General features: G+C 52.4%; 1 protein-coding gene across 4 annotated transcripts; it reads left to right on the top strand.

Moving 5' to 3' along the window:
- Position 1: 1 nt before the first annotated feature.
- On the top strand, positions 2–12052 carry Shc1 (SHC adaptor protein 1). Of its 4 annotated transcripts, none has more exons than XM_048357932.1 (13): positions 2–274; positions 3932–4099; positions 4703–4773; positions 5301–5364; positions 5500–5619; positions 5875–5928; positions 6103–6154; positions 6325–6451; positions 7534–7732; positions 7819–7888; positions 7970–8104; positions 8289–8527; positions 10510–12052. In XM_048357932.1, exons 2-13 carry the CDS (start codon positions 3935–3937, stop codon positions 10636–10638), a joined length of 1425 nt encoding a protein of 474 aa, XP_048213889.1. In that variant the 5' UTR covers positions 2–274; positions 3932–3934; the 3' UTR covers positions 10639–12052. The 4 variants fall into 4 exon arrangements, with proteins under 4 accessions (XP_048213889.1, XP_048213891.1, XP_048213888.1 ...); XM_048357934.1 differs by having other exon boundaries at positions 7973–8104; XM_048357931.1 differs by lacking the exon at positions 2–274 and having other exon boundaries at positions 2243–4099; positions 7973–8104.
- Positions 12053–12468: the final 416 nt, after the last annotated feature.

The following is a 12468-nucleotide window of genomic DNA, read 5'->3' on the forward strand; positions in this document are numbered from 1 at the left end:
ACAGCTTGGGTCAAAACGAGGCCTCTTATTGGTTGTCACGACTCCTGTGCTCATACTCGCACTGCCATTGGCTGACTCAGAAAAGGGGGGCAGGATGAAGGAGGGACCGTGAGGTAGAGGGTCAGGGGTTAGTGAGGCCGGAAGTGAGTGGAATAAAGTTTCTCTCGAGAGGCCCGGGCCAGGGAGAAAGTTGGAACAGCGACTGAGGCAGGCAGTGGCGTGATACGGGACAAGATTGGCCCGCGGCGCGGTGCAGAGACTCCATGAGGCCCTGGTGAGTCTTGATTTTTTTCTTCTTTAGGCGACCCACTCTTCCACCCCGGAACCCCTCTCCCGGGACCCTACTTCCGGTCTTCATTTATAAGTCCCGCCCCTAAGACCCCCTCTCCGGAAGTCCCACCTCCCTACTTCGGGGGCTCCCCGAACCCCGACTATCTTTTGCTGTCGCGACCACACCCTATCGCCGAGTTTTCCTGGAAGTCCCGCCGCCAGACATGCTTCCAGGACCCCCTGTACGGAGCCCTTCAGTTAGCCGGTCCGGTTCTCCGAAAGCCCGCCTCTTCGCCGGGATTCTCCGCTAACTTCTGTCAGAATCGTATCTCCCCGAAAGGGCTAAACCATCCTTCTGAAAGAACGAGTGACTGGGTTGAAGTTACGCCTCTCTAGGGGTTCCGCCCCCTCGGGGGACCCCGCCCCTTCCGCAGTCCACGTCGGACGGTCCCCCTAGCGGGTCCTGGAAGTCCAGAGCGGGCTTGGCAGGGGACCACGCCCCCTGAGGAGATTTTTACCGTTGTGGGACACCCCCCCCCGCCCGCCCCCCCCCTCGCCCCGTCCCCGGCCATCACCTCGCCCTGGTTTCCAATCCCAGACACCCCTCCCTCCACCTGCTGACACTTCCCCGCCCCGTCTCTCTCTGGGCCTTGGGCTCAGTTTGTCTGAGCTCTTATGCTCCACCAGATGGCAATTCCCAAGTTTCTGTGTCTGGCTGTGGAAAAGGAGAATTTAGAGATGGCGGTTTTCTCCTCTCCTACCCTCCTTCTAGGGTGGATCAGCTTCGAGTTGAGCGGGGGGGGGGGGGGGATGGACTTAGGTTCTGGGATGAGGGAGAAAGACTTGCTCGGAGATTCCCCCCCCCCCCCCCACTCCACTGCCACAGGTTTCCTTCCGTTACCGACTCCATCCCAGCAACAGTTGCAGGTCGTACTTGTCTGTGGCTAGATACAGGCAATGGATTTGTTGATGTGCTCGTCGTCTGTGTAACGGAGCAAAAATTTTTCTGTCACCGGAATATGGTTGGTTTGGAGTCAGGAGTAGAGATGTGTTCTTTTTATTGTTTTTGTTTGTTGCTTTTTTTTTTTTTTAAAGAGACTTCTCAGTTCCCCCTTCTCTGGTTCCCCCCCCCCCCCCCCAACCGGAGCTCTAGTCCAGGCATTCATTCTGGTTGCATTTGTGGAGCTTTCCTTGCTGGAAACATTCCTGAGGCTTTCGCCATTTCCTGCTACTTCCAGCAGCTCTAACCTCCGCCCTGCTGGGCTGTGTAGCTACGTGCAGCCTCCCCCCCCCCCCCCATCACCTGGACTTATAGTCCTGGATCTACTTTCTCCTGACACAAGTTTAAAGCAAACATCCTCTCCCACCCCCCTCCCTCTCCCCCTCCCCAAATACCCACAACGGTTGGTCATTCCCTGCTTCAATTCCCCCACATAATACTCTTAAGAGAAAGACGAAGGTGTACTGGTGTGTTTGTATGGTTAGGAGCTTAAGGTAATGGCAGAATTCCTTCTGAGGAGTGGAGGACTCAGTGACAAGCTCTCCTAAGACAATGAGGGACAGAAAAAGAGTTATAAACATAAGAAAAACATTTTAAGTGCTAGTATTTTAAACACTATAATAGACATTTTTAAATCTTCTGAAATAAACCTAGGAGTTACTCAAAGGTGAGCCTGAGGGAAGATGTACCTTTTACTTCTTGTACTTGAGTCTCTTCCTAACATCCTGTATGCTTCTCAAACAGAAGGCAGGACGCTGTGGGTGGGAGGAATGGGTTTGAGCCTATTACTAATGTCCAACCTCATCCCCCGATTTTTTATATCTCATTCTTCCCTCCTTTTTCTTTTTTAATTGGTCCTGCCTGGGCCTTGAACAAAGGGCCTGGGCACTGCTGTCCTTGAGCTTTTTCACTCAAGGCTAGTGCTGTACCACTCTGAGCCACAATGCCACTTCTGTTTTTTGGTGGTTAATTGGAGTTAAGTGTCTCACAGACTTTCCTGCCCTGGCGGACTTTGAACCTCAATTCTCAGCTCTCAGCCTCCTGAGTAGCTAGCTAGGATTACAGGCCATTGGAGCCCGGCTTCTTCTCTCCTTGTTGACACAGATTTGCCTTGTGACCTCCCTTATCAGTTCGGGGCCTGTAGCTCCCAGTTCGCTTTAGGAACTTACATTCTCCCATATCCCCTTAGCTAGACCCCTCCTCTAGTATTAGGGACACTATGTTTGTGAGACTTAGTGACTTCATTTTCTGCAAGAGTTACAGTGTGATTGTATTTGGCAGGTTCAAAGGGTTGATCTTAGGCTTGGTGTTCTGACCCTACTTTCTTACATTTACATCTTGCTTTGCTAACTGGGCCTGTGGAAAGGGGCAGAACAGTTCTGGGCCATTCCTCCTTGGTTAGTAGGCACCATGCATAGAGACTTGACCAACCTATCTTTTTGATCCAGCTCTTGCCTGGTAGCTCCCTGATATTCCTCCCAAGTTGGCCTTTATTTCACCAGTCTTGCCTTTCCTTTGGCCATTCTCTGCACCTACTGGGATTACTCCTTTCACTTCCTGGTTTGCTTAGCTCCAGTCCACAGCTGTTTGGGCAGAGCATACTAATGGCTCAGGCTCCCTGGGGCCACCACCCCACAGTATGTGGTGGTGGTGGTGGCCTGGGCAGGAGAATAGGGAATTGAGTGTTCAACCCTTTCAGGAAGGGAAATGCAGAGCTCTGGGATCCTCCCCATTTTCCACCCCCAGCTACCTCTGTTTCCTCCCTCATTTCTCCCCAGCCTCTCTTAGCTTCCTGCTCCCTTCTGCCTGCCCTTGTCCGGTTTGGATTGATTCAAGGCTCTGCTTATCTGCTTCCTTTCCTTCCTGTTCCTCCATCCTTCCATTTCCCCCTCCCTTTCCTCCACTTCAGATTTCTAGTTTTTTTGTATGGGGCTGGGGAAAGGGGCCTGGCTAGCTCTCCTGCTGCAGGAATTCTAGGTTGGGGTGGTCAGTGGGGGGCCCAGCCCCTCTGAGCCTGTGAGTCAGCACTGTCCTTGGGATTGGTTTCTTTCCTTTGTTCCCCGCCCCTTGGGAGGAGCCAGGCAGCTCTGGGTCCAGCCCGTTCTCTTCTCAGACGGGAGTAGAGGCTGCAAGCTGGGCTGGGCTGGGGATGAGGCCTAAAACTGACTGGGTCTGAACTGGGGGTGTGCGAGCTGCTTGTCTTGGCCCTCCCCAGGACCTCTGTGACCCTTGGGCAGCAGAGGTCAGGCCAAACTAAGGGCCTGGGGATGCCCCCTGCCTGGCCCCCTTGCCTACATTGGCAGGGGGGCCGGGCTGGGCTGCAGCCCCCTTTTCATCTCAGCCATGGATCTCCTTCCCCCCAAGCCCAAGTATAACCCACTTCGGAATGAGTCTCTGTCATCGCTGGAGGAGGGGGCCTCAGGGTCCACTCCCCTGGAGGAGCTGCCTTCCCCATCAGCCTCATCCCTGGGGCCCATCCTGCCTCCTCTGCCTGGGGATGAGAGTCCCACCACCCTGTGCTCCTTCTTCCCCCGGATGAGCAACTTGAAGCTGGCCAACCCTGCTGGGGGACGCCTGGGGCTTAAGGGGGAGCCAGGAAGGGCTGCCCAGGATGGGGAAGGGGCAGTCATGCTGGACTCAGGACCCCTGCCCCTCCTCCAGGACATGAACAAGCTGAGTGGAGGCGGCGGGCGCAGGACTCGGGTAGAAGGGGGCCAGCTGGGGGGCGAGGAGTGGACCCGACACGGGAGCTTTGTCAATAAGCCCACGCGGGGCTGGCTGCATCCCAACGAAAAAGTCATGGGACCTGGGGTTTCCTACTTGGTTCGGGTGAGTGAACATCTTCCCTTCCACTCCCTCCAAGATCCTCCCTCTAGTTCCTTTGCTCACTCTAGCTTTGCTAGGACCCTCTCTTCCTGCTCTCCCCCAACATCCCTACTTGTCATTGTCCTAGCTCATAAACTGGCCTTGCCCCTTCTCCAGTTCCTTACCCTCTCCATTCCAGCCTGGGATAATTTGTCTAGGCTCCTTCCTGCTTTAGGGACCCTCCCTGCTCTCCTCCCCCCCCCCTGCTCTCCTCCCCCCCCCTTAGCTCAATGCTTAGCACATCAAAGGATCTCAGTAAACATTGCAGAGAGTGGCTTTTCCATTCTCCCCTCCAGGCTCCTCCCCTTTTCCAGAGTTGTCACTTTGTCCCACCCAGTGCCTGTCGCTCCACTTCAGATTCTCTCACCAGCAGTGCATGAGGTCCTCCTAGCTGTCCATTTCTTTTCATTTCCTGTTGTCTTTCCCCTTGTGGGATTAGCCCTAGGCAGTGGGAAGAGTACTTCATCTTTGCTTCCTTTAGGGCTCACTGTAGGAAAAAGATCTAGGGCCCTTTGTGAATGGGGGTGGGGTGGGGTAGCTGACTTGTTCCCTCTTCTCTCCCCTCAGTACATGGGCTGTGTGGAGGTCCTTCAGTCAATGCGTGCCCTGGACTTCAATACCCGGACTCAGGTCACAAGGTTGGTGGGGAGGGGTGTGGATTGTGGATAGTGGGGCTGTGGGAAGGAGGAGAAGGAAAGTGGGGGTACTTTGTGTTGGTGCTAGTGATGCCTGATCTTTGAGTGGTAAGGAGGACTAAGTGAAAGTTAGGAGAGTAAGTCTTTGAAAAAGAGGCAGCTCTGGCCTAGAGCCTCCTTACCTATCCAGCCTTCGGGGTTAAGAGGAAAGCAGCAGGAGCAGCTGGTAGATGAAGCTGGAACAGAAATTCAGGGGTAGACAGAAGGTTATTGCTGCGTTGGGGAAGAGAACAGGACATTTATTTAGTAGCTAGGAAGAGGTGAGGCTATACCCATTGAGGCCTTAACCCAATCAGCCAGGAAGCGGGCTCTCAATGTCATCAAATATTAAAGGCCCTTAATTCAATCCACCACGACAAAGAGCCTGGAGTGCCCTGGGAGTCTGGCCTGGCCTTCCCTTCCCCCAGCTCTGTGGCAACCCCAGCTGAGCAGGAGGCTAGCTGCAAGTCTGAGTACCCCTTTTTCCCCAGGGAGGCCATCACTCTGGTATGTGAGGCTGTGCCTGGTGCTAAGGGGGCAACACGCAGGAGAAAGGTATGTGGTTGGTGGGATGCTGGGGGAATGAAAGGGCTGGGGATGGCACAGGGCACGTGGGGAAGTTAAGAGGTGGAAGTATGCTTTCCTGGTGTGGGATGTCCTCAGCCTCTGAGTCTCTGGGTCCTTCCATAGCCCAGTAGCCGTCCACTCAGCTCTATCCTGGGGAGGAGTAACCTGAAATTTGCTGGAATGCCAATCACGCTTACCGTCTCTACCAGTAGCCTCAACCTCATGGCTGCAGACTGTAAACAGGTTGGTAAGGGTTCCTCAATGGGGCCGGGAAATGCTGGTAGGGTAATCCTCTGATAAGGGGAGATCCTGTGATAAGTCCAAAAGCTAGAAGAGGGGACTCGAGTAGGAAGACAGTAGAGAAGGAAGAAATGAAGAAGACATGAGGTCAGAAGCTAAGCGAATAAGTCTGAGACTCAGTGGTTCTGGGGTAGGGGTAGAAGGCACCCATGTGGACTTACGTTCCCTTCCTTCTCCATCTCCTGCCCTACTCCTCAGATTATTGCCAACCACCACATGCAGTCTATCTCATTTGCATCCGGCGGAGACCCGGTGAGTTGGGGAACAGGGTAAAGGTGGGGGGTGGTGGTGGAGGAATTGGGAAAATACTACAGAAGTGGGGTTGCTAAGATTGAGGACTCTGAATAGGATTGGTTGTAAGGGTTAGACATAAGATGGAGCTATAAAATTGAGCTAATTGGCTTCTTCTGATTCTTTCCATCCCAGGACACAGCCGAATATGTCGCCTATGTTGCCAAAGACCCTGTGAACCAGAGAGGTGAGGTGTAATGGGGAGCATTGGGTGAGTCTGTACATGGGGTTAACTTTTCCTGCTGTTTAATGAGTGCAGTTGACAGGGGCTGAGGAGGTGGAGGGCTCCTGACCAAATCTCCTGGCAACAATGCCACCCCAAAGTTCACTGACAGCCTCCATCTGCTGTGTCCCTAGCCTGCCATATCCTGGAGTGTCCTGAAGGGCTTGCCCAGGACGTCATCAGCACCATTGGGCAGGCCTTTGAGTTACGCTTCAAACAATACCTCAGGAACCCACCCAAGCTGGTCACCCCCCATGACAGGTAAGTAGACGGGAAAGGTGCAGAGCAGCTGTTGGACCCCAGCCTGGGATTGGGAAAATAGGCTTTCTCTTCCCACGCTTGAGCTCCAAGTGGTGCCCCTGCTTTCTACTTCCTGCTAGTCTTACATTTCCTGTGGTACAGCAGGAAAGCCTTTTGAGGACAGGGCTAGCTCTTGCTCCTGTTGCCTGTGGTGGAGCTGTTGGCATATCTTTCTCTGGCTGGATGAATTTAATTACCAGCCTCTGTATAGCAGGCCTGTCTCTCTTTCTTCTTATTTTTCCATCTTTATTTTGTGTTTTCTTGTCTGTAGAAGCTATCAAGAATTTGGGCTGGATGCTGGTGGCTCGTGTCTGTAATCCTAATTCTCAGGAGGCTGAGACCTGAGGATCACAGTTCAAAGCCAGCCTGGGCAGGAAAGTCCATGAGACTCTTATCTCCAATTAAGCACCATAAAAGCCCGAAGTGGAGCTGTGGCTCAAGTAGTAGAGTGCTAGACTTGAGCAAAAAAACCTCCAAAAACCCCAGAACAAAACAAAACTCAGGGACAGCACCCAGGCCCTGAGTTCAAGCCCCAGGACAGGCATAAAAGTTTTTTTCTTTGTATTGCATCTATCTTTTGGTATATGCAATGGGACCGTAAGGGGCTTTGTATTTCCCAGAGGAAGTTTTGGGGCAAGCCTTCCATGCTACGTAGCCTTTCCCTTTCTTCTTGGGAGGTAGCATAGCTATCAGAATTGTACAGTACTACCTCCTTTTAGTTGTGATGAGACTTGTCAGATCTTTTTACCATTGACTCTTGTCTCTCTGGGCCTCCTGGTCACCCCAAACTTACATCAATTTCTTCACTTGTCTTTTTTTTTTTTGGCCAGTCCTGGGCCTTAGACTCAGGGCAGGAGCACTGTCCCTGGCTTCTTTTTGCTCAAGGCTAGCACTCTGCCACTTGAGCCACAGCGCCGCTTCTGGCCATTTTCTGTATATATGGTGCTGGGGAATTGAACGCAGGGCTTCATGTATACGAGGCAAGCACTCTTGCCACTAGGCCATATTCCCAGCCCCAGTTCACTTGGTCTTATCTTTCACAGGATGGCTGGATTTGATGGCTCAGCATGGGATGAGGAGGAAGAAGAGCCACCTGAACATCAGTACTATAATGACTTCCCAGGGAAGGAGCCCCCTCTTGGGGGGGTAGTAGATATGAGGCTTCGGGAAGGGGCTACTCCAGGGGCAGCTCGACCCACTCCACCCAGTGCCCAGACCCCCAGCCACTTGGGAGCTACACTGGTGAGTTATTTAGATAGCCGTTCCTGGGCCTAAAATGGGAGTGGCTGGCTAGGGCCTCCGGTCTCACCTCATTTTTATCCCTGAAGCCTGTAGGTCAGCCTTGTGTGGGAGATCCTGACGTCCGCAAACAGATGCTTCCTCCGCCACCTTGCCCAGGTACAAAAGAGGAGCTGAGCCAGGCAGAGCCAGGGGCACAGAAAGGGGGGACGAGTCACTGTAAGGCCTCCCTCTCCTCAGCAGGCAGAGAGCTCTTCGATGACCCCTCCTACGTCAATGTCCAGAACCTAGACAAGGCTCGGCAGGCAGCAGGAGCAGCGGGGCCCCCCAATCCTGCCATCAATGGCAGTGCACCCCGAGACCTCTTTGACATGAGTGAGTGTTCCTCTTAGTGTGTGTACATGGGGGAGTGTGGTGTGTGGTGTGTCACTACTTTTCTGTTTGGTTCCTTTTCTCCTGTATCTCTGCTCTTTCTGCCTTGGCCTCCCTTGTTGAGGGTCTGGGTTTCAGGTGAGTTTGGTGCCAGCTGCCTCTCTTAGCACTTGTTCTATATCCCCAGAACCCTTTGAAGATGCCCTCCGGGTGCCTCCACCACCCCAGTCCATGTCCATGGCTGAGCAGCTCCGAGGGGAACCCTGGTTCCATGGGAAGCTGAGCCGTAGGGAGGCTGAAGCGCTGCTCCAGCTCAATGGGGACTTCCTGGTACGAGAGAGCACAACCACTCCTGGCCAGTATGTGCTCACCGGCTTGCAGAGTGGGCAGCCCAAGCACCTGCTTCTGGTAGACCCTGAGGGTGTGGTAAGTGACAGAAATGTAGGTAGGGTGGCAGAAAGCGAGGGACAGAACCTCCTGGTGAAGCTCCTTTCGCTAATTGCTTTATAAACGTTTCCCTACTAGCAGCTCTCTGTAGGCCTTTGCTTCTTCTAGGTACCTAACATTGCCCTGAAGTGGCTTAGGGTTGTTTTCTCTCCTGTCTCTTGAGTTTGAGCTGTTTCTTTTTTTTTTTTTTTGGTGGGAGGGTCAGTCCTGGGCTTGAACTCAGGACCTGGGCACTGTCCCTGAGCTTCTGTGCTCAAAGCTGGTGCTCTACCACTTGAGCCATAGCGCCACTTCCGGCTTTTTCTGTTTATGTGATACTGCAGAACCCAGGGCTTCATGCATGCAAGGCAAGCACTCTACCACTAAGCCACATTCCCAGCCCTGAGCTGTGTTTCTTATAACCAGTATTAGACCTTAAACCCATCAGATGTGCTCACCTCCTCTTTGCCCCCCCTAGACAAGTGAGGAAACCACCACAGGGAGGATGTGATGCCCAACATCTGTTGCTCAGAGGTTGGACACCCTCAAGTTTCATCTTGTGAGAGCTAGAGCCACCTCAGCGCGCCAGACCTGGACTCAGCATCCTTTCCCCACTGTCCTTACTGTCTTAGTTTATTTCTTTTTGTTATTTTTTCTTTGAGATTTTTTGTTTTTGTTTATTTTTTAGTGCTAGTCTTGGGGTTTGAGTTCAGGTTTCTGAGCTTTTGTCTCTCAAGACTAGCGCTCTACCACTTGAGCCACAGCTCTACTTCAGGCTTTTCTTTTGGGTGATTAATTGGAGATAAGAGTCTCACTTTTCTGCCCAGGCTGTCTTCAAATTTCACTCCTTAGATCTCAGCCTCCTGAGTAGGATTATAGGCTTGAGCCACTGATACCTGATTGTTTCTTTTTTGTGTGTGTAGTACTAAGACTTGAACTCAGGGCTGTGCACTCTCACTTGGCTTTTTCACTAACTGTTGGCCATCTACATTGTAAGCCATGTCTCCTGTGTGGCTTTTTTTCCCCCCTTTTTCTTTTTGTCAGTTGTGAGGCTTGAACTCAGGTCCTGGGCACTGTTCCTGAGCTTTTTTTGCTCAAGGCTAGTGATCTATCACTTTGAGCACAGCGCTGTTTCCCTCCAGTCTGGCTGGGTTTTTGTTGTTGTTTATTTTGGCCTTGCCTGGGGCATTTTAGGGTTTGGGCACTGTCCTTGAGCTTCTTTTGCTCCAGGCTAGCATTCTACCTCTTGAGCCACAGTGCCACTTCTGACTTTTTCTATTTCTGTGCTAAGGAATGGAACCCAGGGCTTTGTGCAAGCACTTTACCGCTAAGCCACATTCCCAGCCCAGTCTGGCTATTTAAAAAAAATATTTAAAAATTGTTATTATTATAGAGGTGATGTACAGAGGGGTTACATTTAGTGTAAGTCAGGTAATGAGTACATTTCTTTTTGGACAATGTCACCCCTTCCCTTGCTCTCTCCCAGTCAGTCTGGCATTTTTGCTGATTAACTAGAGATAGTCTCCTGGACTTTTCTACTGAGGTTGGTTTCAAATGGAAATCCTGAGCCTCCTGAATAGCTAGCAAGGATCACGGGTGTGAGCTGCTGATGTTCACCCCACCTTGGTTTCTTTTCTACAATAATCTCAGCCTCCTTCCTATACTTTTTCTTTTTTCCTTGCCCTGTGTATCTTCTTTTGAGTTATGACAACTTCCTTCAGGTCAGGAAATGTTCCACTTTCCCTCAACTTCATGATTTCTGGGCTGTCTCCTTCACCTTCTCATACATCACTGATCTGCCCATTCCCCCTGCTGTGAATAGCTTCTCTTTGTAGAGAAGCCTCAATGGTCAAGGCTGAGATCCCTTCCCTCTGTTTCTCCTTTAAAAGTCCTCTTGACTGTTGCATCTTCATCATCCTTGGAGGCAGAGGTCTTCTCGGACTGTTCCTACCTAAATTGACTCTTCTTTCTCATCTTCCCAGGTTCGGACAAAGGATCACCGCTTTGAGAGTGTCAGTCACCTCATCAGTTACCACATGGACAATCACTTGCCCATCATCTCTGCGGGCAGCGAACTGTGTCTACAGCAGCCTGTGGAGCGGAAGCTGTGATCTTTCCCAGCCTGTCTCCCAGGAGATGCCCTCCAGCCTCTTCTACCCTATTCCTTAACTCTCAGGACCTCACTTGGGATGTTTCATGGGCTGGGCCTTGAGTAGGAGGAGGGAATAGTAAGGATACTGGGTTTAGTATCCAGCTGAGAAGATTTGAGTCAGGAGCCTGGGGTAGAATCCTGTTTCTCCCCAAAACCTCACCAAAGTATTAATGTAAGAGTGGCCTCCTTGTCTAGGCCTCTCCTGTGCCAACTTGACACTCCATTTCCAAAGAAGGCCGGTGCTTGTAGTGGGAAATGTCCTGTGGTGATAGGTCCAGTGGAACAATTGCCCTTCTGGGGAAGGGGAATGAATCACACCTCTGGTCTACCCATGGACTTCAGAACACCCCTGGCCCCTCTGAACACTCCCCCTTCTATGTTAAAACTTTGTGCCTTTGACCATCTCTTAGGTCTGCAGATACTTTATGCAAAGAGTTCTCAGGCTCCTGAATTCAAAAACAGGGGTGTTGACACTTTGGCTTCCTGGACCCTGTCCTCTCCTTGCTCAGTACCTCTATGGGTTTGGGTTGGGAGAACAAAGGCAGGAGTGGCAGCTGTCCCTCTTCTTGGGGATATGCAACTGGTATAGATTGCCTCAGAGCTCCCCTCCCAGCTGGGGTTAGTTGGACCACTCCATTGCTCAGTGCCTCCTGGGCTGGGAAACCCCCTTCACCTAAGGGGTCTGTATATACATTTTGTAAGCCCACCCCCTCCCATGTTGCATGCCTGTTACATTCTACAGCCCTACCTCCTGTAGCCCTCACTGTCTCCTTCTGGGGCGGTAAGTGAATGAATTTGGGCCTCTTCTACCCTTAACTCCAAGGTGAGTTTTGTGGTGGCCAGCACAGGGGCACAGAGACTAAAGCAGTAGACAATCCAGATATTATCTGTAGAATGGGAACTGCGTGCATTTCATTTTATGTGCCTATATGTTAGGGCTGTAGATTTACTTTTACTTTTCCATGGCTTATTTTTTGAGCACAGAACGAAAATAGAGTACATTTATACATCTGACTTTTTGGAGCCCCTTTTACAACTATTGTCATTTTTCTCACTGTAGCCTGAACTGGCAGCATTATATTTTTATTTTAGAAGAGAAACCTGGGATACATCAGTTTCACCCTAGGACTAGGCTGGGAAACAAGTTTGTGACGGCAGTGTGGCCTGTCATGTGGAGGACTTTCCACGATGGGCCTGTGTGCCCCACAGAAGCTGTTCCGGCTCGAGGCTTGGGGATAAAGGAGAGTGGGATGTTTCAATCGTGGCCATCCTTTTTTTTTTTTTTTAAATTTTTTGAATGTTTTCACAGTCTCACTTATACCAAAGGGAAATAAAGGGAAATAGCCCTCATTAAAGTCCTATTTCTTCTACCACTGCGTCGCGTCCTCTGAAAGTCTATTGTTTGCACGGGGGGGCGGTGGGGGATGCGTGCGGCCGAGGTGGCCCCGGGCCCACCTGGCCTCGGTGCAGGGGCACAGCCCGTGCCCGCCCGCGGGAACGCGGGGATGGCGTGGCAAGGCTGGATGCGCGCTCTCCTGCCCACGGGGAGGTCCCGGGGAGGAGGAGGCGGGCTCCGGCAGGCGGGGCTTGGGCGGGCAGCCGCTCTGGCGTCCCGGGGGCCGGCAGGGCCTCCCGGACCGGCGCCCCAGCCGGCGGCGCCGCCGGGTGGTACGGCCTGCCGTAGGGGGGGCCGCGGGCTCCGCGTCCGCACGGCGGGCGGGCTCCGGCAGGCTCCCCGTCCCGCCCCGCCTCCAGCGGGGTAGCTTCACTCCCACAGGGCCGTGGGGGG

This window comes from Perognathus longimembris, chromosome 11 (genome assembly GCF_023159225.1).
Source record: "Perognathus longimembris pacificus isolate PPM17 chromosome 11, ASM2315922v1, whole genome shotgun sequence".
NCBI classification, from domain to species: Eukaryota; Metazoa; Chordata; class Mammalia; order Rodentia; family Heteromyidae; genus Perognathus; species Perognathus longimembris.